Below are 26,580 nucleotides of genomic sequence, written 5' to 3' on the forward strand. Positions count from 1 at the left end.
ATGTTAATTTCTCTACCATAAGCTGCCTCCAATGTTGTTTTAGAGAATTTGGCAGTACTTCCAACCGCAGACCACATTTAACCACGGCAGCCCAGGACCTCCACATCCGGCTTCTTCACCTGCGGGATCGTCTGAGACCAGCCACCCGGACAGCTGATGAAACTGTGGGTTTGCAAAACCAAAGTATTTCTGCACAAATTGTCACAAACCGTCTCAGGGAAGCTCATCTGCGTGCTCGTCGTGTTCACCAGGGTCTTGACCTGACTGCAGTTCGGCGTCGTAACTTATCTCTTTCACATACCCTTTGGCTTGGAACACTTCAAATCAAGAGATTGAAGGGGTGGCTATTTATTTTTTATTAATAAAACATTTTATAACATGTGGTCGACTTGTGAATAACATTTTGATCCTAACTTGAGCTAATAGACACATTGTTTGACAGTAAAGCCAAAGATGAAAAGCCACATACTTGTGAATAATGTATTTTATGACCACAATTTACTATTTTTGGGGTTACAGTCAGTGCTGGGCTGGTGCTGGGTTAAGGCTGTTGCTATGCTACTTCTGCAGACAGAAATTAGACAAAGATTAAACCACGACTCACTGAGTCCTTGGCAAAGAGGAAGAATTGAAACTGAAATACTTGGGTGAGAAAAGCATGGCGCTACAGTAACTAGCTGTGGGACTCTATGACAGTGAGAAGGCATTAATGATTTAAACAGAGGCAAAATATGAAGTCTGTGACCTTTATTTTGTGTATGCCGAAACATGTACAGAGGGAACAACTGACACCATTTCAACAATGAACTGCCATCACACTTTGAAATATCAACAAGAGCCTGATAAGAAGAAAAACAGAACAATAGTTCTGCCTTTCTACAAATTAATTGAAGGCAAGACCATAACATACGCTTGGAATTGGGTCTTTACTGTGGGGACCATTTGGGGAACCAAACAATCCTATTAAGTATTACTGTACATATGATAATGCATCACCTCTGGTACATGGGGTAATATGACTCCTGAATTATGTCCACCATAACTTTGCCATTTCACCAATTGTAAATAATGATTTCAACAGTTTCATGTGTACATAATTTAGCATCTCTGCATTTTTCAGAGATTTGACTATTCAAAATGATGACTATAAAAATGTGTTGTTTTTGCCAATCAGAGCAATACAGTTCTGCTGCTTCTTTTTTGTAGCTAAAGTCATTTATGTATTATTGCTTACAATTCAAATGTTTTCCTGGCAATATGAAGACTGCTCAGGTCATGATGGAAAAAGGTATACAGGATCTTCACAAAATACAATAACCAATATATAGAAATCAACTAACCCCATGTTAAACCCAAATAGTACACACTACACCAGAACAAGATGGAAGGCTTTGTGCACATGCCTGTTTAGCCATAGAACTAACACAAGCGGAGTTTGGATCTACATACAAGAAGACTTCGCAGTGCCTTGTGACAGCAAGAGAGCGCTACAACAACAAACAAATCCAACCTAATCCAAATGATTTTAGAACCAAACGTATCATAACCAGCTACTGCACTGTTGTCATGTTCATACAAAATTTAACCTCAATAACATATCAACAACTATCATTTCAGCTATTGAAATATAAAAATGCTTTCAAAGCAAGACCAATCAGGCATTTCCAAGTATGTGACGCAACTGTCAAATATGAATACAAACGTGACATCTACCAATGGGTATTGAGCATGCTATTCTTTCTCAAGCATTTCTGGAATGTACTGTAGAAGCACCCCATCCTTCTTAGACGTCACTGTGGTCAGAATGTCCCCTTTTACTTTGCCATAAAACAAGAATCACTTGACAAGGAGTGGATGTGATGGGGTGTAATGGCATTTTAAAAGCCATCTCTTAAACTGGGAGTCTCACAATAAAATTATAATTGATACACGTAGAGCTACCGGACTCAAATACCATGTGTCTTGTCATTTGCTCCAGTCCACAGTAAAAACATACATCAACCCAAGGATAACAAGTCTCTTTTCATGATTTAGGACAACAGAATAAGGTGCTTGTTATGTTGAATACACCAACAGTACAGAGAAAGGATTCCAAAAATCTCCCATCATTGTAATTTTGCGCTGCTGCAAATAGAAAACACAGTACAATACAACGTATTGTGAGTTTTTGTGCCATGACCCGCCTCGGGTCATTCCTTGTGGTTTAAAAACACACCACCTCTTTTCATATAGAAAGAACTAGTATATTTATGATCATGTAGGACATCACCTCCAAATGATCATGAGTGGATGTCTTGTAGACCAAAGATGACAAACATGACCTTCAAGAGAATCCATACCACTTATCACTAAACTATACTATTATTATTATTATATGACTCATAGGGGTATGAGTCATATAATAATAATACTATAGTTTAGTGATAAGTTCATAGCGGGTTTTCTTGTTTGTTCTGAGGTACTGTACGTGTTAAGTCCTCATGATAAAGAACTAGCGATGCTGTGCCGGGGGAAAAATAGATTCTCAGATCAAGACATTTATGAGAAGGCCATTTTCATTCACCATTAGAAATATGTTCATTAATTAGAGTCCCCAGTAACCTAACCGCTGGCATGACGATTATAAACCCTTCTGCAAGTCAGCAAAAAAGATGGGAAAAGAAGTCTGCCGGACAAATCACTCAAGGCCATAAAAATGTATCACCAAATTAAAATGCCTATTCATATAAAAGCCTAATGTATGTTACTTAAGAGCAAAGTGAGATAAAATATGAGGATATAATCATTCTAAAAGTAACACTTCTGATAGATTTACGAATGCCCTCTAGGTGAAATTACAAAGCAATCTAGTCCGAGTCCCACTGATCTCTCATCGTCACGCAGCATTAAAAATCACTCTACTCAAACATAACAGTGTGAGGAAAGAACAATGAAAGAATTGCCCCTTCGAAGATTCATGAGGAAAATGTTTCATAAAATGTTCCATAATAGTCTTTGATTCAAATAATATGAGGTGCACATGCATGTCTCTGGTTCTTCCATTCAGCAATTGTACATCTTTATTCCGTAATAAGTTCTTTAAAGCTTCTAGAAAAAGTTGCAGTAAAATTATGGATCTTTACATTATCATATTCTTAACAAATATAGTTAGCATTTTTTATTTTATACAATTTCATTTAGTGACAATTTGCTGGAATATTAACATGTGATAAAATCTACATCCTCAAAATATAATCTTTGAAATGATTTTCCATTAGGTAGGCTTTTAAATAAAGCTTTGATATACAAATCCAAAACAATAGACAACATAAAAAAACAGATCATAGTATCCAAGACAACCAGGAAGTCTCTCAGTCTCCATTTCAGGTTCACCTTTAAGAGAAATTCAAAATAATGCTACATCTTTCTGCACTGAAAAAAGAAGACAGGAAAGTGAGGAAAAGCATCTGAGCAGGCATTGCATCCATTAGAACAGATGCCAGTAGGTTGAGCCATCAGTTATTTTTCTCGATAGTGTAACAGATAGGCCTTCAGCGATTCAGGCAGAGGTAAAGTCATGATTTTATCTCGCAGTACATTTACTGCCTTCAGTATCTCAATGCTGCCAATGTCTCTCTCCTCCTCCTTCGCCTCCTTCTCCTGCGCCTCCTTCTCCTCCTTGTGCTGCTCCTCCTCGATCCGTTCGTCCTCCTCGCTCTCCACGGCTTGGGGGATCAGCTGGTTGCCCACAAAGACGTAAGTGTTAATACGTCGCCGCCGGCAACGCCTGCGCTTGCGTTTCTGGGGCGCCCTCTGCACCAGGCTGTTGTCAGGGCTCTCCTTGTTGGTCAGATCTCGGAGGGTGCGGCGGATGTAAATGCGAGACAGGTCCTGAAGGCTCCTGACTGTCACCGGGGCTGAGCGGGAGAGGGACAAAGATGGCAGGTCAAATCACATTAGCCAAATAAAATTCTCTATTAAGATTCAACACACAACAGCTCCATATATTGTCAGGTCATTTGGGGACAATACTTATTTAAACTTTATTTCGACAGGGAATCATGGTGAGACCAAAGTCTCGTTCTCAAAAGAGCCTTGCATTCACAACAATAAATACAAAAAAACTAATATCAACATCAATAATACACATCAATATACAAACTTCATCTTCATTTATAGAATAATAAGTAATGGAAAAATCCATTAGTGTTTGAAATATTTAGTATTATGTATCCACCCTGGAGGGCAGCAAGGCCTCTAGAGTCAAAGCAAAGGTATTATTATTTATTTATTTATTTATATATTTTTTGAAACGTCCATCTTTTAACTTTAAATAAATCCTTTGACTTAAAAAGTGTGGCTTACTTTACACTTCAAAAGATAGATAGAAAAACTAAACAAAAGGGGGAATTGTTCTAATGTGGCTTTTTACAGAGAACAGAAAAGAAAATAACAGGTTCATATTCACTAATGCACACCGTAGACAAATGTGGCAAAGGGAAAGTGAAAACAAGTATTTTTGGGGGGGACGAATTCAGGTACTCTGTCCCTGTTTCAGTTCTCTTCCTTTTGGTGCCTAGTGAATAAGACCCAGGGGTTAGAGTAGAGAAAGGGGGATAGAGTAGAGAACGGGGGATAGAGTAGAGGACTCACGCAGTTCTACTGCATCAGGCTTGCTTCCCTCAGCTCTGTTCTGCTGGACCAGAGGAGCGAACGACACAGCCAGGATATTCTTACTCTCCCAGGAACACTGGCCAGTCCTGGTGATCTGGGTCAGCTGCAACAAGAGACAAAAGAGTGCCAGTTACTGTATAGCGACCACGATAACAACAGCATCAGTCCATTGAGACAACGGAGAACATTCACCAACCATGTTAACACCACCAAATCCACTAGACACATACCAACCACAACAACACCACCATTCCACTAGCTAATGGAGAACTTATACCAGCCATGATAACAACACAGTCAATAACCATGACAACAGAGGGACAACATCACATGTATTATATGCATTTTTTGTTCCACACCAGAAAGGGACATTGGTGCTTTCAAATCAAATATCTACTTGACAAAAAGCTGGTTTTGGCCGTGATGTAGAGGCGTTGATCCAGAGGAACTGTGGTAGACCTAAGCTTCTTTAAGCTGCCACAGCCCTTTGGCCTCAATTTCTCCTCATCAAAAGCTTGTATCTCCTTATTGCGCCACCAAACCAACCTGGCAACGTAGGAGTTTCAACCGTTTTCGGAAAAACAACATAAGCAGCTAGACTTTCCATTTCACAGGATGAAGGACTGTGTGGGCTTCTGCAAGGCCTTAAAAACATGTTTTGGGTTCCCTTCCCTGTTTGAGTGCCACACAATGTCATTCTTTTTCAAGTGGTGTTGCTATTTACCAATTTCTTGGAGGACAATATAGAGAAGACTTATGGTGGAAGTCCCCGTTCAGGGGCTTTTGATGCACAATAACGATGGTTGGGAATCATAACATCATTGGTCATTGCAGGACACGGCTATTTCACTTTATCTGTGTCCGAAATGGCACTCTAGTCCCAAATAGTGCACTTCTTTTGAACAGGGCTCTGGTCAAAAATAGTACACTATAGTGAATAAGTTGCCATTTCAGACGCAGCCTCTGTGATTCCCGACGGGGACGGCATCATCGTGAATAATGATGATGTTTACGTTTTCTGCAATATTCAGAGGCGTTCTCTACCGCTTACCTGATCTTCTATAGGCATCACTAGAATACCCCCCACTTTGAGCAGGATTTTCATGTAATTTTCATGATCCTTCTGCACCCCCGCACCACAGTAGATACGGTCGTATTGGTGACTGTCTGACGAGATCTCCAGACAGTTGCCCACCATGAAGACTGGTTCACAGAACTCAAACCTGACAAAAACGAAATAAAAAGTAATACAAGTAAGCCAATTCGTTATCCTATCAGTCTGAGAAGAAATGTAAAAATAAACAAACAGATTTGAACACATTCAAATGTATTCCATTTGCAAGACACAATCTTAAGGCGGCAATTTCCACATCTGGGAATTGGCAGGCACATAAATACTGAACTGCAGCTAGTTATTTAACTAGTTTCACTGCACCATTACACCCTACATAACATTTGTAACACTTTGATTAAGCATCCAACTCACTTATCAAAGCTGTCACTATTCTTGATGAAGTCATCCAGTTTCTCCTTGGCGTAATCCACCACATCCCTGTGGAGCTCAACTCCATGGTTCACTCCAAATGGACCTGCAAAAAAAATAATAATAATAATAATAATTAAATAAATAAATAAATAAATAAATAAATAAATAAATATATATATATATATATATATATATATATATATATATATATATATTAAAAAGTTCATTATCAGTGATTACACATCATTTATGAAAGAAGATGCGAGTGTGTTTGACTTCATATGCTGTTCATGTGTGTTATTTAAGCATTGGTTAACTCATTAGGGCTAGAGCATCAATGTATATCATCACTATATAATTATCAAAATCAAGATTTCCCTGAAAGCATAGGTTCAATTGAAAAAAAAAACCAACAGCATCATTACCTATGATGAGTCCCACCATGGTGCTGAGGTACCCAGTCCCGCTGCCCAGGTTGAGGAAGGACAGTCCCTGCTGCAGCTTCAGCGCCTCCATCACCTCAGAGTAGATACAGGGGGCAGACAGATGAATGTTGCCATGCTTCCAAGCCAGGTCCTTGTAGGCATTGTCCCTGCAGTATTGATAAAGTGTTAGCTTCAGGAACATCTTTACTAAGGGGCAAATCGTAACTTCCACCTAGTCTTCAATGTACATCAATGCAAGTTAGGATTCTCCCCCAAGACAAAACTGAATATGCTGTGCAGAGCATTATGGGTACTGTAGTACCTGTAGCCAACCAGGTAGTAGTCCCCGCGGTCGATGGCCCTGAAGGCCTGCTCCACGTGGTCCGTACGGATGTACTGCGCCTCCTTCAGGTTGTCAATCAGATCATCGTTGTCCTCCCCGGCGCTCACCGCACCCCCCATGGCGAGAAAGAAACAGTAGAACAAAAAGCGGGAGCAAAACTCTTCTTTCCACAAGTGGAGCCCTGTGTTGTTGTCTTAATGTGGCATGGAAAGATGAAGAGGACACCTGAGGGATTGAGTGGTTGTGTTCTTCTTCTCCTTCCCTTAGGGCCACTTCACACCATTGTCGTATCAAGACAGGCTAACTCTAGGGAATTGAGAGAGAGGGAGACAATGTTGAGAGATGTAAGATTAGAAGTATAGCAGGGGATGTCAGTCTGTGGATAGACCCAGAAGGAATGATCCATGTAGTTACAGATGGAGACTACGGAGAGAAATGCATATGCATCCTATTCAACTGGTCAATACCCAGAAGAAACAATCCGCACACTTACTTCCTTTTTAAATGCACTTTTGGGACAGAACCATATGTACATAGAGATGTATCCAAGCAATATCAAAGCTCTTTTGCTAAATGTTGATGTGGTGGTCCCTTTCGCTATTGAGACTGGTCGATACACAAACATTCCTGTAGATAAATGTGTCTGAACTTTTTGTGACAATGCATTCATTTTAACTTTAGAAGTGGGAGGAGAGAGAGAGAGAGAGAGAGAGAGAGAGAGAGAGAGAGAGAGAAACACACAGCTGCATGTGAGCGCTCATTTTTCAACATGTTTTTTTACAAAAAGATAGATTTGGAGTTAGATAAACTTGTATTTTTCGGCAGGGACATATACAAGATGCTACCCTCCACCGCATAACCTTCACTCCAGGTCAAAACTCCAAACCTACAACCTAATTTTGGACAAAATTACCTGGAAGGATTAATACACCATCCAACCTAGAACTGAGATAGACCAGACAGACCAAATACAACTTTAATTGTCGAAGCCTTTGAGCCCAACAAACGGCAGGCTACCCCACCCAAATCCAGAGGCCTTGAAGCCCCCTCCTGCTGTTCAGAGATCATCTACTGAAATAAAAGCTTCACCCAAGTGGGTGTGACACCTACTCCCGTTGCCTGCTGCACTGCTGCTTGGATTCCACCTGGCGATCTGTTCACCGTCTGCCCTGGTTGTCTCCCCCTGTCTGGTACAGGTACCCCACCACACTCCCCCCTCTCTGTTCACCGTCTGCCCTGGTTGTCTCCCCCTGTCTGGTACAGGTACCCCCACCACACTCCCCCCTCTCTGTTCACCGTCTGCCCTGGTTGTCTCCCCCTGTCTGGTACAGGTACCCCCACCACACTCCCCCCTCTCTGTTCACCGTCTGCCCTGGTTGTCTCCCCCTGTCTGGTACAGGTACCCCCACCACACTCCCCCCTCTCTGTTCACCGTCTGCCCTGGTTGTCTCCCCCTGTCTGGTACAGGTACCCCCACCACACTCCCCCCTCTCTCACCATCTGCCCTGGTTGTCTCCCCCTGTCTGGTACAGGTACACCCACCACACTCCCCCCTCTCTGTTCACCATCTGCCCTGGTTGTCTCCCCCTGTCTGGTACAGGTACCCCCACCACACTCCCCCCTCTCGCCCAAGCTTTCGCTCTCCTCCAGCACACAGGCACTGTTGGGGCGAGTGACTCTGAACTTACAATGGCTAACCCCAAGTCGTTATAATTTTTTTCTTGTGCATTTTGCCTCATGACTCCTGCATGCTATGAACGTTCTTGTTTACCCAACCGTGGGACAGACTGTTTGTTCCCACATTCGGGATTCTGACTCTCGATTGGTTACACAGACTCTTGGCCTCCCATCCTATTCTAACCACCTCTCACCGGCTTTGTATTCATGGTACGGGATGAAATTGCTGTATAATAATATGATCTTGTTGCCATCTAATGCACATTCAAATGTCATAAATCAACACAGCAGAGTTCTCCCTATCCTCTGCCGTGCCTCGATTGTATTACTGTTGATATCTGGAAATGTGTATGTACACCCTGGCCCATCTACTGCTGCTAGCCCCAATTCTGACTTGTGCTCCGATATCGGTTTCACTGATTTCTGCTCTCGTAAAAGCCTGGGTTTTCTGCACGTTAACACGAGAAGCTTATTATCTAAAATGGATCAATTGAAAGTGTGGGTTCATAGCTCCAATCCAGATTAGTTGGTCATTACTGAGACGTGGTTAAGAAAGAGTGTTTTGAATACTGATGTTAACCTTTTTGGTTATAACCTTTTTCGGCAAGACAGATCTTCCAAAGGTGGTGGAGTGGCAATCTTTACCAAGGATCACCTTCAGTGCTCGATTGTCTCCACCAAGTCTGTCCAAGTCTGTCCCCCAAAAATTTGATTTGCTGGTTTTAAGCATTAATCTTTCAAATAGCTCTTCGTTGACTGTTTCTGGGTGTTATTGTCCTCCATCAGCACCAGCCTCTCTCCTGGCCCCTTACACTTAGTCTGAATTTATCCTGCTAGGTGACCTAAACTGGGACATGCTTAAACCACCTGACCAAGTCCTAAAGCAATGGGACTCTCTAAATCTTTCTCAGATTATTACCAATCCCACAATGTATGACTCCAAACACCCAGAAAAGGCTACTCTCCTCGATGTTATCCTCACAAATAATCGTGGTAGGTATCAGTCTGGTGTTTTCTGTAATGATCTTAGTGATCACTGTTTTACAGCCTATGTTCATAATGGCTGCTCAGTGAAACAACCTGTCCTGATTTGTCATAGACGCTTGCTAAAAAACTTTAATGAGCAAGCCTTCCTTCATGACCTGGCCTCTGAATTGGTATAGAATCAGCTTGATCCCCTCTGTCGAAGACGCTTGGAACCTTTTTGATATTTTCAGTGATATTGTTAACAAACACGCCCCCATAAAGAAAATGAGAATTAAAAAAAACAGGTTAAGTGCCTGGTTCGACTGTGATATTGCAGAGTTACTCCACCTCAAGAACTGCATTTGGCGAAAGGCTCGGCATAAGCATACTCAGGCTGACTAGCTCTCGTTCAGGCAAATGAGAAATAAGTGCACTCAGGCTATCCAGAAGGCCAAAGTTAGTTACTTTAAGGAGCAGTTCTCTCTCTGTGGGTCTAACCCCAAGAAGTTCTGGAAAATGGTTAAAGACCTGGAGAATAAACCCTCACAGCTGCCCATGTCCCTTAAAGTTGATGTGGTTGTTACTGACAAGAAGCACATGGCTGAGATTTTTAATCACCACCTCATTAAGTCAGGATTCCTATTTGACTCAGCCATGCCCACTTGCCCGTCCAACATTTCCTCATCTCCCACCGCTTCTAATGTGACTAGCCCTGATGCTCCTCCCTCTTTTTCCACTGCCCCGCTACAAAGTTTCTCCCTGCAGGCGGACACTGAGTCCGAGGTGCTAAAGGAGCTCCTTAAACTTGATTTTAAAAAAATCCATCTAGGTCAGATGGTTTAGAGTCTGTCTTCTTTAAGGCTGTTGCCCCTATAAATCGCCAAGCCTGTCTCTCCTCTCTGGGGAGGTTCCCATTGCTTGGAAGGCAGCCACGGTTTGTCCTTTATTTAAAAAGGGGGAGATCAAGCTGATCCTTACTGTTAAAGGCCTATTTCTATTTTGCCCTTTTTATCAAAAGTGTTGGAAAAACGTGTCAATAATAAACTGACTGGCTTTCTCTCTGGTATGCAATCTGGTCTCCACTCAGGTTATGAATGTGTCACTGCAACCTTAACTTGTTATGGATAGGGGGCAGTATTTTCACGGCCGGATAAAAAAACGTACCCGATTTAATCTGATTATTACTCCTGCCCAGAAACTAGAATATGCATATAATTATTAGCTTTGGATAGAAAACACTCCAAAGTTTCTAAAACTGTTTGAATGGTGTCTGTGAGTATAACAGAACTCATTTGGCAGGCAAAACCCTGAGACATTTTCTGACAGGAAGTGGATACCTGATGTGTTGTATTGACTTTAAACCTATCCCATTGAAAAACACAGGGGCTTAGGAATATTTTGGCACTTCCTATTGCTTCCACTAGATGTCACCAGCCTTTACAAAGTGTTTTGAGCCTTCTGGAGGGTGATCTGACCGAACAAGAGCCATGGAACGATGATGTCCCATTAGACACCTGGCGCGCGAGTTCATGTTGGGTACCCTCGTTCCAATACGTTATAAAAGAGTATGCATTCGTCCACCTTGAATATTATTCATGTTCTGGTTAAAAAAGGCCCTAATGATTTATGCTATACAACGTTTGACATGTTTGAACGAACGGAAATATATTTTTTCCCCTCGTTCATGACGAGAAGTCCGGCTGGCTTACATCATGTGCTAACGAGACGGAGATTTTTGGACATAAATGATGAGCTTTTTTGAACAAAACTACATTCGTTATGGACCTGTGATACCTGGAAGTGACATCTGATGAAGAGAATCAAAGGTAATGGATTATTTACATAGTATTTTCGATTTTAGATCTCCCCAACATGACGTCTAGTCTGTATCGCAACGCGTATTTTTCTGGGCGCAGTGCTCAGATTATTGCAAAGTGTGATTTCCCAGTAAGGTTATTTTTAAATCTGGCAAGTTGATTGCGTTCAAGAGATGTAAATCTATAATTCTTTAAATGACAATATAATATTTTACCAATGTTTTCTAATTTTAATTATTTAATTTGTGACGCTGACTTGACTGCCGGTTATTGGAGGGAAACGATTTCCTCAACATCAATGCCATAGTAAAACGCTGTTTTTGGATATAAATATGAACTTGATAGAACTAAAAATGCATGCATTGTCTAACATAATGTCCTAGGAGTGTCATCTGATGGAGATTGTAAAAGGTTAGTGCATCATTTTAGCTGGTTTTATGGTTTTGGTGACCCGGTCTTTGACTTGACAAAACATTACACACAACTCTTGTAAATGTACTGTCCTAACATACTCTAAATTTATGCTTTCGCCGTAAAACCTTTTTGAAATCGTAAAACGTGGTTAGATTAAGGAGATGTTTATCTTTCAAATGGTGTAAAATAGTTGTATTTTTGAAAAATTTGAATTTTGACATTTATTTGGATTCAAATTTGCCGCTCTTGAAATGCACCTGCTGTTGATGGAGTGCACCACGGGTGGCACGCTAGCGTCCCACCTAGCCCCAAGAGGTTAAACAGCGTTTGACATGCTTCGAAGTACGGTAATGGAATATTGACATTTTTTGTCACGAAACGTGCCGGGCGCGTCACCCTTCGTTACCCTTCGGATAGTGTCTTGAACGCACAACAAAACGCCGCTATTTGGATATAACTATGGATTATTTGGAACCAAACCAACATTTGTTATTGAAGTAGAAGTCCTGGGAGTGCATTCTGACGAAGAACAGCAAAGGTAATCCAATTTTTCTTATAGTAAATCTGAGTTTGGTGAGTACCAATCTTGGTGGGTGTCAAAATAGCTAGCCATGATGGCCGGGCTATCTACTCAGAATATTGCAAAATGTGCTTTCACCGAAAAGCCATTTTAAAATCGGACACCGCGATTGCATAAAGGAGTTCTGTATCTATAATTCTTAAAATAATTACGTTTATTGTGAGTAATTTAGTAAATTCACCGGAAGTGTTCGGTGGGAATGCTAGTTCTGAACATCACATGCTAATGTAAAAAGCTGTTTTTTGATATAAATATGAACTTGATTGAACAAAACATGCATGTATTGTATAACATAATGTCCTAGGAGTGTCATCTGATGAAGATCATCAAAGGTTAGTGCTGCATTTAGCTCTGGTTTTGTTTTTTGTGACATTATATGCTAGCTTGAAAAATGGGTGTCTGATTATTTCTGGCTGGGTACTCTGCTGACATAATCTAATGTTTTGCTTTCGCTGTAAAGCCTTTTTGAAATCGGACAGTGTGGTTAGATAAAGGAGAGTCTTGTCTTTAACTTCTCTAGGGCCAGTGGGACGATTTTGTCCCACCTACTTAACAGCCAGTGGAATCCCGTGGCGCGTTATTCAAATACCTTAGAAATGCTATTACTTCAATTTCTCAAACATATGACTATTTTACAACATTTTAAAGACAAGACTCTCGTTAATCTAACCACACTGTCCGATTTCAAAAAGGCTTTACAACGAAAGCAAAACATTAGATTATGTCAGCAGAGTACCCAGCCAGAATTAATCAGACACCCATTTTTCAAGCTAGCATATAATGTCACATAAACCCAAATCACAGCTAAATGCAGCACTAACCTTTGATGATCTTCATCAGATGACAATCTTAGGACATTATGTTATACAATACATGCATGTTTTGTTCAATCAAGTTCATATTTATATCAAAAACCAGCTTTTTACATTAGCATGTGACGTTCAGAACTAGCATACCCCCCGCAAACTTCCGGTGAATTTACTAAATGACTCACGATAAACGTTCACAAAAAACATAACAATTATTTTAAGAATTATAGATACAGAACTCCTCTATGCACTTGCTATGTCCGATTTTAAAATAGCTTTTCGGTGAAAGCACATTTTGCAATATTCTAAGTAGATAGCCCGGCATCACAAGGCTAGCTATTTAGACACCCAACAAGTTTAGCCCTCACCAAAGTCAGGTTTACTATAAGAAAAATGTTATTACCTTTGTTGTTCTTCGTCAGAATGCACTCCCAGGACTTCTACTTCAATAACAAATGTTGGTTTGGTTCAAAATAATCCATAGTTATATCCAAACAGCGGCGTTTTGTTCGTGCGTTCAAGACACTATCTGAAAGGGTAAAGAAGGGTGACGCGCCCGACGCGTTTCGTGACAAAAACATTCTAAATATTCCATTACCGTACTTCGAAGCATGTCAACCGCTGTTTAAAATACATTTTTATGCCATTTTTCTCGTAAAAAAGTGATAATATTCCGACCGGGAAATCGTGTTTTAGTACAAAGAGAGAGAAAATAAAAACATGGTGTCGCCCCGTGCACGCGCCTCAGTCTGATGGTCCTCTGATAGAGCACTTACCAAAGGCGCTAATGTTTTTCAGCCAGGGGCTGGAATTACATCATTCAGCTTTTTCCCGGGTTCTGAGAGCCTATGGGAGCCGTAGGAAGTGTCACGTTACAGCAAAGATCCTAAGTTTTCAATAAACAGAGCCAAGAAGCCCAAGGAATGGTCAGAGAGGGTACTTCCTGTACAGAATCTTCAGGTTTTTGCCTGCCATAGGAGTTCTGTTATACTCACAGACACCATTCAAACAGTTTTAGAAACTTTAGGGTGTTTTCTATCCAAAGCCAATACTTATATGCATATTCTAGTTTCTGGGCAGTAGTAATAACCAGATTAAATCGGGTACGTTTTTTATCCGGCCGTGTAAATACTGCCCCCTAGCCCTAACAGGTTAAAATGGTGTAAAATAGTCATATGTTTGAAAAATGGACGTTTTCGGATTTTCGAGGACTTTGTATTTCGCGCCACGCCCATCATTGGATATTGGAGCAGGTGTTCCGCTAGCGGAACGTCTAGATGTAAGAGGTTAAAGGTCCTCAACGATGTCACCATTTCCTTTGATTCTAAGCAATGTTGTGCTGCTATTTTTATTGACTTGGCCAAAGCTTTTGATACGGTAGACCATTCCATTCTTGTGGGCCGGCTAAGGAGTATTGGTGTCTGAGGGGTCTTTGGCCTGGTTTGCTAACTACCTCTCTCAAAGAGTAGTGTATAAAGTCAGAACATCTGCTGTCTCAGCCACTGCCTGTCAACAAGGGTGTACCCCAAGGCTCGATCCTACGCCCCACGCTCTTCTCAATTTACATCAACAACATAGCACAGGCAGTAGGAAGCTCTCTCATCCATTTATATGCAGATTATACAGTCTTATATGCAGATTATACAGCTGGCCCTCCCCGGATTTTGTGTTAAACGCTCTACAATAAAGATTTCTTAGGGTGTCCAACAAGCTCTCTCTACCCTTAACCTTGTTCTGAACACCTCCATAACAAAGGTCATGTGGTTTGGTAAGAAGAATGCCCCTCTCCCCACAGTTGTCGTTACTACCTCTGAGGGTTTAGAGCTTGAGGTCACCTCATACAAGTACTTTGGAGTATGGCTAGATGGTACACTGTCCTTCTCTCAGCACATATGAAAGCCGCAGGCTAAAGTTAAATCTAGTCTTGTTTTTTTCTAATCGGAAATCGCTCCTCTTTCACCCTAGCTGCCAAACTAACCCTTATTCAGATGACCATCCAACCCATGCCAGAGTTCTGAGACGTAATTTATAGATCGGCAGGTAAGGTGCTCTCGAGCGGCTAGATGTTCTTTACCATTCGGCCATCAGATTTTCCACCAATGCTCCTTTTACGACACATCACTGCACTCTATCCTCCTCTGTAAACTGGTCATCTCTGTATTCCCGTCGCAAGACGCACTGGTTGATGCTTATTTATAAAACCCTCTTAGGCCTCACTCCCCCCTATCTGAGATATCTACTGCAGCCCTCATCCTCCACATACAACACCCATTCTGCCAGTCACATTATGTTAAAGGTCCCCAAAGCACACACATCCCTGGGTCGCTTGTCTTTTCAGTTCGCTGCTGCTAGCGACTGGAACGAGCTGCAACAAAACACTCAAACTGGACAGTTTAATCTCAATCTCATCATTCAAAGACTCAATCATGGAACACTCTTACTGACAGTTGTGGCTGCTTTGCGTGATGTATTGTTGTCTCTACCTTCTTGTGCGGTGGTCTGTGCCCAATAATGTTTGTACTGTTTTGTGTTGCTACCATGTTGTGCTGCTGCCATGTGTTGTCGTCTTAGGTCTCTCTTTATGTAGTGTTGTCGTGATGTGTTTTGTCGTATATTTTTATTAAAATGTATTTTTAATCTGAACCCCCGTCCCCACAGGAGGCCTTTCGCCTTTTGGTAGGCCGTCATTGTAAATAAGAATTTGTTCTTAACTGACTTGCCTAGTTAAATAAAATGAATTAGAAGCCCATGCCTTACTTTACTGTGGGTTATACAATGACATTAGGGAATATATTTTTCATCAGCTGTCCAGCCAAAACAATAATTTTAACAGTCTAGATTAAAATAAAGTGTGGCATTTCATCAGGTAACAATACCCTTTATTTTTAAAGTGCCTAAATATATTTTAATCTACTGTACTTCGTTTATACATACTGTACTTTGTTTATGCATACATGTGCATAGATGTGTGTATTATAGATGATGCCAAAGGAAATACTGCACCATGTTTGACAGATTTTTGTGTGTGTTTCAAAACTCTATTTAAGTGGTCCACAATGTGTGTGTTAACTGTATTTTGTATTGTCAATTATTGTGGAGTGACACTTAAATACATTTTCCGAACTCTACTACAATTCAGATATCGTCAATTACGCCCCTTTGGTGCTCAGTCCTTGATATCTAGTGAACTACCTCGTAAGCACATTAATCTAAACGGTAGGGGAAAAATGTATCCAACATCCTCATGAGTTCATGCATGTTAACAACAATGAGATATGTTTTACGTTATTATGAATGAATAAGTATAGTATTTTATGATGAAGCATGAAAATCACTGCAGGACAGGTAGCAACTAATAACTGAAGTTATAATGCCCATTTAGGAGAGATGCAGCAGAGGAAGAAGACGTCTTGAATTCTATCTGCTTTCTCAGCATCTCCACCTGACATATCCCGAGTCAGCCAATAAAGATTACATTCAGAGGTGACATTGTAGAAGTAGCAGCTAGCAGGCTAGGCCTTGTGGAGAGGTAATTTTCCATTGGCTGTTCGTTCACACACTGGCAAAATAAATAATTGCTTAATTCTCACCAACGTGTGATAGTACCGTACGGTATTACAGAAGCAGCTTTTTGTCCTTGCTCTTTAAACCCTCCCTGAAATGCATAGCCATCAAAGAGTAAGAGTGGTGCTGCGCCACCTTGTGGACTGGCTGCGGCACTACGTAAAAATTCAGCAAGGCACAAAGTTGTGGACTGTAACAGGTAGAATAAGTTAATAGTCAGCTCTATTGAAATACATTTCTATAGGCAAAACTCTAACATTTGCCTACATAACGTGACCCAGATTTAATGACAAATCATGATAATTTGACATGGTTAACTTCTTTGGGCTCAACTCCCGTTAACGGGATCGATTTGACAACATCCGGTGAAATGGCAGAGCGCCAAATTCCCAAAAAATTATTACAAATATTTAACTTTCATACATTCACAAGTGCAACACACCAAACTAAAGCTTAACTTCTCGTTAATCTAGCCACCGTGTCAGATTTCAAAAAGGCTTTACGGCGAAAGCAAACCATGCGATTATTTTAGGAAAGCGCTCAGCATACCAACACATGAAAATCAGATTTCAACCCGCCAGGCGCAACACAAAAGTCAGAAATAACGATTTAATTCATGCCTTACCTTTGAAGAACTTCTTCTGTTGGCACTCCAATATGTCCCATAAACATCACAAATGGTCCTTTTGTTTGATTAATTCTGTCGTTATATCTCCATAATGTCCATTTATTTGGCGCGTTTGATTTAGAAAAACACCGGCTCCAACTCGCCCAGCATGACTACAAAATATCTAATAAGTTACCTGTAAATGCTGTCCAAACATTTGAAACAACTTTCCTAATACAACTTTAGGTATTTTTAACGTAAATAATCGATCAAATTTATGACGGGATAAACGGTGTTCAATACTGGATAAAAACAACGTGAAGCGCGTGACCTGGAGTGTGCATGAAAACATTAAGAGTGCACTAGGCTGGACCCTCGTTCTGAACTGCCGTACTTCTTCATTTCTCTAAAGAAAAACATCAACCAATTTCTAAAGGCTGTTGACATCCAGTGGAAGCGATAGGAACACTGTTACCTCAACAACAACAATAATTCCTGGATGGTTTGTGCTCGGGGTTTCGCCTGCCAAATAAGTTCTGTTATATCATTTTAACAGTTTTAGAAACTTTAGAGTGTTTTCTATCCAAATCTACCAATTATATGCATATCCTAGCATCTGGGCCTGAGTAGCAGGCAGTTTACTTTGGGCACGTTATTCATCCGGAAGTCAAAAATACTGCCCCCTGGCCCAAAGAAGTTAAACAGAATTTGTGCCCGAGTTGATCTACTGGGCTTATAGTGAAGTCAAGAGAGCCAGTGGCGTCATTAGGCCGGGGCTTCAGCCCCAGATGTTTTTTGATTCAGCCTTGAACCTTTACATATATAGATATATGTAGATATAAACATTGGGTTGTTATTTCACCTGAAATGCACAAGGTCCTCTACTCCGACAATTAATCCACAGATAGAAGGGTAAACGTTTGTTTTCTAGTAATCTCACCTCCTTCAGGGTTATTCTTCTTCTTTGGACTTTATATGGCGGTTGGCAACAACTTTAAAAAGTACATTACCACAACCGACTGGAGTGTGGACCTCAGTTCATCTTTCAATCACCCACGTGGGTATATGCTCCTAAAAAAACCAATGAGGAGAAGGTAGAAGCGGGCCTTGCAGAACCAAGATCTATTTTAGCGCCTGGCTACTCAGGCGTTTATTGACACGTGCGAGCAGTGTGGGTGCAATGATTGAATAACATGTATGTGTAAATTGTTTTTGCAACACACGCGGTGTGGTCAGCATGTAAGATCACCATGTGCAATACCAAGCGTCAGCTAGAGAGGTGTAAAGCCATTGTACCATTGTACTCTGGAGCAGTGGAAACACGTTCTCTGGAGTGATGAATCACGCTTCACCTGCTGGTAGTCCGACAGACGAATCTGGGTTTGGCAGATGCCAGGAGAACGCTACCTGCCCCATTGCATAGTGCCAACTGTAAAGTTTGGTGGAGAAGGAATAATGGTCTGGGGCTGTTTTTAATGGTTCGGGCTAGGCCCCTTAGTTCCAGTGAAGGAAAATCTTAACGCTACAGCATACAATTACATTCTAGACGATTTTCTGCTTCCAACTTTGTGACAATAGCTTGGATAAGGCCCTTTCCTGTTTCAGCATGACAATGCCCATGAGAGCAAAGCAAGGTCCATACAGAAATGGTTTGGTGAGATCGGTGTGGAAGAACTTGACTAGCCTGCACAGAGCCCTGACCTCAACCCCATCGAATACCTTTGGGATGAAATGGAACGCCAAACGGCTAGCCAGACCTAATCACCCAACATCAGTGCCCGACCTCACTAATGCTCTTGTGGCTGAATGGAAGCAAGTCCCCCAAGCAACATGCCAACATCTAGTGGAAAGCCTTCCCAGAAGAGTAGAGGCTGTTATAGCAGCAAAGGGGGACCAACTCCATATTAATGCCCATGATTTTGGAATGAGATGTTTTATGAGCAGGTGTCCACATGCACTACATGACCAGAAGTATCTTCCGACAGTGCCACTGTGCCCCCCTGTGGAGTGAATCTGAACTTTACCACCCACACACACACACACACACACAATTTAACCCAGTTTAAAATTAGCTATGTTGAGGTGGTAGAACTGACTAAATTAAATTAATCATAACTTATTCCTGATATTTTTTTATATAGGCTATGTGACTACTTGAGCGTTTATTTGTATTACTCTTTATTCACTTAGCTACTTACATGTTCTATTGTTTTTGCATTGTCGAGAGGTTAACCTGCAAGTGAGCATTTCACTGCACTATATACTCCATGTATATATGACAAATAAACTTTGAAGGGAAGGGGGAGGGCAGCCAGAAAGAGGGGGAAAGATGGCCAACTTTGTGGTTAGATTGTAGGTGAACAAAACATTGAAAAAGCATCGTCCCTTAGAGGGGCAATCAGCAGTTGCTACGTCCATTTTTGAACTTATAAATTAATGATATGTACCCATTGATTCTTGAAGAATAGACCCCCTCATGAGCTTAGTTCAACTGTTGCACCCCATCAGAACCTAAAATATGAGCTTGTTTTACCACAGTGTTTGTAAACAAAGTAAATGTAAACAAACACTATATAGAATTTTAAAACATGCTTAAAACTATCATTTTTATATTATGGTTGGTCAGTCCTTGCATCCATAGCGGTCTATAATTTGAAAGAGGTAACATTTCTCCAGCCCATCCCTCAGCTTTTACCAAAACAGGGTCAGGGAGTACGCTTTGTTATCGTTTCAACTGCTGATTGCCACTGTGTCCTCAAAATGTTACTGAATCTAAAAATCTCACATTAATTTAGTCAGTTTTACCAGCTAATCATAGTGGTCTTATAACTTATTTCATTCTACAGGGAAAAAATGTGCTCATGTCTCTTTATTTTCATATAGCCTAGGGCAGGGGTATTCAACTTCAACCCTACGAGGTCCAGAGTCTGCTGGTTTTCTGTTCTACCTGGTCATTAATTAAACACACCTGGTGTCTCAGCTCTAAATCAGTCACTGATTAGAGGAGAACAATGAAAATATGCAGCGGAACTAGATTGGGGCCCAGAGTTGAGTTTGAGAGGCCTAGGGGCTATGTAGCTTCTTGTCGGTCATGTTTGGAGTTGTGTTGCGCTGTCATGCGGACACTTGCCTTTTTACAGTTTGAGCACACAGTAGGGCTGGGCGATATATGAACAAAATATCATATCACGATATTTGATGTTTTATTTTGTGTTTTGGGATAATAAAAGTTCTAAATATGCTTTATGAGTAGTTCATGACCCTAGGGTAGCAACACAAAGTATATGCGATTTCAATTAGGCTTTCTCCACTTATACTGTTAAATCTAACCAGATCTTACCAGAGGCTGCTGTTCTATCCTGCCGATAGAGTGTATAACCTGCCAGCTGTATGTTCTTAATGTTGTCATTCAGCCACGACTCGGTTAAACATAAGACATTACAGTTTTTAATGTCCCGTTGGTAGGTTATAAGTGCTTTCAGTTCATCCCATTTATCTTCCAGCGATTGAACGTTAGCTAGCAGGACGGAAGGCAAAATAACCACTCGTCGCCTGATCCTCTCAAGGCACCCTGATCTTTTTCCTCAAAACCTCAGTTTCCTTCTCCAGCGAGGATCTGGCCCCAGTCGGGTGTCTGTAGTATATCCCTCTCGTCCGACTCATTGAAGAAAAACTCTGTCTAACCTGGGATGAGTAATCGCAGTTCTGATGTCCAGAAGCTATTTTCGGTCATAAGAGACGGTGGCAGAAACATTATGTACAAAACACATTAGGAACAACGCGAAAAAACAAACAAAATAGCATGGTTGCTAAGAAAATAAACTAGCAGATAGTTTGCAGACTGTAAGATACACACACTAATAGTGTATAGAATGCTTGTGAAAAGATGCAGGTCACCAAAGTTGTTGCATCCATCTGACCATGCAGGGTTAAATGCAAGAAAGTACTCAATACTCCATGGTTGAGCAACTGCTCTCTCCTTGAGTGACAGGGGGCCGGGCATGGTGTGGTTAGCTGCATGCAGCAGCAGGAGGGAGAGAGATGACTCAAGTAGAAAACAGCGTGAACTATAACAACAGACATTATAAGAGACAGCAACAGAGGAGGGCAGACAAGAGACAGCAACAGACACAGAGAATGCGATGGAGAAAAGCAGAGGAGGGTGTATCACCTAAAGCTGCTCCATGGATTCTAATTACTGCACAGAGACTCATTGGAGACTCATTGGACAGGTCAGAGTCTGTTTGAAGTTGAAGGGTTTGGGCAATACACTGTAGATGTACAGCGCATTCGGAAAGTATTCAGATCCCTTGAATTTTTCCACATTTTGTTACGTTAATGCCTTATTGTAAAATGTATTAAATAGTTTTTTCCCCTCATCAATCTATACACAATACCCCATAATGACTTGAACCCGATTAGAAATGTTAGCAAATTTATAGTACCTTTGGCAGCGATTACAGCCTCAAGTCTTCTTGGGTATGACGCTACAAGCTTGGCACACCTGTATTTGGGGAGTTTCTACCATTCTTCTCTGCAGATCCTCTCAAGCTCTGTCAGGTTGGATGGGGAGCGTCGCTGCACAGCTATTTTCAGGTCTCTCCAGAGATGTTCGATCGGGTTCATGTCCGGGCTATGGCTGGGCCACTCAAGGACATTCAGTGACTTAGACGAAGCCACTCCTGCGTTGTCTTGGCTGTGTGCTTAGGGTCGTTGTCCTGTTGGAAGGTCATCCTTCGCCCCAGGCTTAGGTCCTGAGCGCTCTGGAGTCGGTTTTCATCAAGGATCTCTCTGCACTTTGCTCTGTTAATCTTTCCCTTGATCCTGAGTAGTCTCCCAGTCCTTTACGTGCCTTTTGGCAAACTTCAAGCGGGCTGTCATGTGCCTTTTACTGAGGAGTGGCTTCCGCCTGGCCACGCTACCACAAAGGCCAGATTGGTGGAGTGCTGCAGAGATGGTTGTCCTTCTGGAAGGTTTTCCCATCTCCACAGAGGAACTTTGGAGCTCTGTTATCGGGTTCTTGGTCACCTCCCTGATCAAGGCCGTTCTACCCCAATTGTTCTACCCCAACAGTTTGGTCAGCTCTAGGAAGAGTCTTGGTGGTTCCAAACTTCTTCCATTTAAGAATGATGGAGGCCACTGTGTTCTTGGTTGACATTCAATGCTGCAGAATTTTTTTGCTACCCTTCCCCAGATCTGTGCCTCAACGCAATCCTGTCTCGGAGCTCTATGGACAATCCTTCGACATCATGGCTTGGTTTTTGCTCGGACATGCACTGTTCTAAATACCTATTTTTGCTTTGTCATTATGGGGTATTGTGTATAGATTAATGAGAGATACAATTTTTTTAAATCAATTTTGGAATAAGGCTGTAACGTAAGAAAATGTGTAAAAAGTCAAGGGGTCTGAATACTTTCCAAATGCACTGTATGTGTTCCAGAGAAGAGAGTGTTCCAGAGTCTCACTGTAATTAAGTACTGGCAGTGTCTGCTTTGGGAGGAGGGAAGATCTAATCTCTCAATGTTAATCTCCAAGTGCCCTAAATTCATGCATTTAGCTGTTGAAATTCATTTTTAACTGTTGAAATTCATTTTTTTTGCTGGGGGAGAATGCCCCCAGACCCCCCTACTGGCTTTGGGCTAAGCCCCAAATGTCTTCAAATCCTAGAACCACCCCTGGAGAGAGCATGCAGTGACATGTCATGCGCCTTCCTAAGAACGAGACAGGGACAACAGGCTGGGCAGGGTGATGAAACATGTAACCGATCCTGGGACAACCCAATAACATGCTCAGTGAAAGTATCTATACACAGTGCCATGCTCTATCGGGATGGGGCCAAGATATAGGCTAGGCCACTAGGTTGTACAGTGTTACTGAAAGTGCGGATGGGGGTAAATAGTAAATACATTATGATTCACAGTTAATTCTGGGGTCATTCAGGGACAGTAGAAATTTAAATCTACTTTTATTTCCCCTGGTACTACAGAGTGATTTGTTAATGAAAACTTGACAGTAGGCTGTCCACTAGCCTAATGTTTAGTTTGTTCACTTAGCTCTCCAAACTAGCTATGGATTTTGCTAAAACGAATATGCCTAGCTACATCTAGAGGGGGAAAAAAACTGGGGGAGTTGTTAGATACATTACAATTTAGCCTCTGTAGGTAGCTACTGTAGTCCGATGATACAATGTATTCATTGGCTAGTTCTCCTCCACGACTGACATAACCATTTGGAACCAATCAGCCGCTTTCTAGTACAGACACATGGTGGACGTTTTCTAGCCAATCATCTTACGAGTGTACCATGTTAGCTGTATCTGCACTGTGTGTGATGGGAGAAAAAACAATAACAGGAAATGGGCAGGATATCATTTTTTTTTAATGGTTAATAACTATCAAATTGATAACATTGAATTTAGTTTCATAATGTAGCCCACAGACTAAGTTGCATCTGCTAACGACGCGTTACCCAACGATCGGTTAAACCTACTGTACGTGTTGTTGTGATGCGTTATTTTAATCATGCATGAAAGACAGACAACCCATTTTAGTTACCCTAACTAACATTTCAGGTTAGTACTACTAGCTAGTGTTATTATGTATGCAAAGTGTGACAAAACACATTTCACACATCGTTAGGGCCATAGCTACAAGCATCTACAAGCATTGCAGGTTAACGTTAGATAATGTGGACCAAATAGCATGTCACATCTTGAACGTTACCAACTGTAGCTAGCTAGCTCGATGGCTGCTTTTCAGTCGAATGATGGCCATGATCAAATAACTTAGTTAACTAAAATAGCTAGCTATGTATTGACGAAATAATAGGCAAAAAATACATTGCGATTCATGGTGAACGGGTTGGTTAAGTCGAGTTGACAGCTAGGCATTGTTGTAAAAAGATGTCAACAGTCTCTTGAAATTAGATTTAGCACATTGCTAATTATGCGGGCCCAAACAAAGTCTGTGCGTCACCAACTCAGACAAAGCAATGGTAGCTAACGAGCTATAGTTGGTCAGCTACCATTAGCGAGTAGTCACTTTCTAACAACATACAAAATGTCGACATTGCACTTTAGATTGGAAAATACTCACAGCGCCGAGTCAAATGAATCAACTCAGTCCCAGGGGTGGATGCACTTCAAAGGAAAACACCAAGGTCAGTTAGTTTAACGAGCTGTAGTTTGTGAAGTGGTGACTTGCCTACCAGTCGGTTCTTCACTCCGAAAGAACACAGCTGAGAGGATGTAAACACATGTCACGTGCTGTAGGCAGACAGACGTGTGTTTTGCGCTGCAACAGAAACAGCCTAATGATTACCTCAAGGGAAAACTGAACCAGGGTAAAAAATCTAAGACATATCCCCCTGAGACCCAGCAATACATTGTTGTCCTCTCTAGTGTACATTAGTTATTGGTCTTTATCTCGGAGGACATACAAGCCGCTGTATGAAGTCCTGTTCTCCCTTTGAGAGGACATTCCGGGCTTTTCAATTATACTGAACAAAAATATAAACGCAACATGTAGTTGGTTTCATGAGCTGAAATTAAATATCCCAGAAAGCTTATTTCTCTCAAATTTTGTACACACATTTTTTACATCCCTGTTAGTGAACATTTCTTGTTTGCCAAGATAATCCATCCACCTGACAGGTGTGGCATATTAAGAAGGTGATTAAACAGCATGAAACTTACACAGGTCCACCTTGTGCTGGGGATAATATAAAGCCACTCTAAAATGGGATTTTTTTAAACACAACATAATGCCACAGATGTCTCCAGTTTTGAGGGAGCGCACAATTGGCATGCTGACTGCAAGAATTTTCACCAAAGCTGTTTCCAGAAAATGTAATGTTAATTTCTCTACTATAAGCCGCCAACTATTAGAGAATTTGACAGTATGTCCAACCGGCCTCAAAACCGCAGACCACGTGTAACCACGCCAGCCCTGGACCTGGCTTCTTCACCTGTGGGATGTTCTGAGACAAGCCACCCGGACAACTGATTAAACTGCGGGTTTGCACAATCTCTTTCTTTCTCTCTCTCCCCCTCTCTCTCTCTCTCTCTCTCTCTCTCCCCCCCTCTCTCTCTCTCTCTCTCACAGGCCTTTACTGTTTGTATGCTTCTCTTTCTCTCTCTCTCTCTCAAAGCATGTGTGTCCATGTATACTGATGATTCAACCTTTATTATTTTCCCTTAACCCTAACACCCCTCCACCTTTCTATTCTCATAGTTTCAACCGATTGTAAATAGAAAAAATACATTTTTGCTAAGAGTATTATTAGATTATTGATCGATTGACTATGACTTTTCCAATTACCCAGCCATGCTATTTGCAGAGTTAGCTCCAACTAAATGTTGGAATTTGCCAAAAACAAGCTATATATGGGCAATACCAAAACAAGTGATCTAATGATTCTGTCTCTTCGCAGCAAAATCTGCAGAGCTGGGATGGTGGTATCCCCCATATATATATATATATATATATTTGGCTAAGGTGTATGTAAACTTCTGACTTCAACTGTATATATATATATATATATATATATATATATGCCAATATATATATATATATATATATTTGGCTAAGGTGTATGTAAACTTCTGACTTCAACTGTATATATATATATATATACAGTTGAAGTCAGAAGTTTACATACACCTTAGCCAAATATATTTAAACTCAGTTTTTCACAATTCCTGACATTTAATCCTAGTAACAATTCCCTGTCTTAGGTCAGTTAGGATTACCACTTTATTTTAAGAATGTGAAATGTCAGAATAATAGCAGAGAGAATGATTTATTTCAGTTTTTATTTATTTCATCACATTCCCAGTGGGTCAGAAGTTTACATACACTCAATTAGTATTTGGTAGCATTGCCTTGGGTCAAACGTTTCGGGTAGCCTTCCACAAGCTTCCCACAATAAGTTGGGTGAATTTTGGCCCATTCCTCCTGACAGAGCTAGTGTAACTGAGTCAGGTTTGGTCGCATTGCCTTTAAATTGTTTAACTTGGGTCGCACAAGCTTTTTCAGTTCTGCCCACAAATTTTCTATTGGATTGAGGTCAGGGCTTTGTGATGGCCACTCCAATACCTTGACTTTGTTGTCCTTAAGCCATTTTGCCACAACTTTGGAAGTATGCTTGGGGTCATTGTCCATTTGGAAGACCATTTGCGACCAAGCTTTAACTTCCTGACTGATGTCTTGAGATGTTGCTTTAATATATGTTTAACGGC

General features: G+C 41.2%; 1 protein-coding gene across 1 annotated transcript; it reads right to left on the reverse strand.

Moving 5' to 3' along the window:
* Positions 1-732: 732 nt before the first annotated feature.
* pcmtd1 (protein-L-isoaspartate (D-aspartate) O-methyltransferase domain containing 1) lies at positions 733-24,627 on the reverse strand. Its single transcript, XM_014191146.2, has 7 exons — positions 24,437-24,627; positions 6,887-7,213; positions 6,565-6,731; positions 6,140-6,242; positions 5,705-5,876; positions 4,633-4,756; positions 733-3,896 (listed from the first exon to the last, which is right to left on the reverse strand). Exons 2-7 carry the CDS (start codon positions 7,024-7,026, stop codon positions 3,499-3,501), a joined length of 1,104 nt encoding a protein of 367 aa, XP_014046621.1. The 5' UTR covers positions 7,027-7,213; positions 24,437-24,627; the 3' UTR covers positions 733-3,498.
* Between the last annotated feature and the right edge of the window lie 1,953 nt (positions 24,628-26,580).

This window comes from Salmo salar, chromosome ssa03 (assembly GCF_905237065.1).
Source record: "Salmo salar chromosome ssa03, Ssal_v3.1, whole genome shotgun sequence".
Taxonomy (NCBI): domain Eukaryota; kingdom Metazoa; phylum Chordata; class Actinopteri; order Salmoniformes; family Salmonidae; genus Salmo; species Salmo salar.

Bases quoted from the DNA above. Each gene is read 5' to 3' on its own strand.
- pcmtd1 (XM_014191146.2), bottom strand. From the start codon at position 7,026: ATGGGGGGTGCGGTGAGCGCCGGGGAGGACAACGATGATCTGATTGAC. The intron at 6,732-6,886 runs GTACTACAGTAC...TCAATACTGCAG, and splicing joins TACTACCTGGTTGGCTACAG to GGACAATGCCTACAAGGACC. The intron at 3,897-4,632 runs GTGAGTCCTCTA...TCTCCCGCTCAG, and splicing joins GCCTGATGCAGTAGAACTGC to CCCCGGTGACAGTCAGGAGC.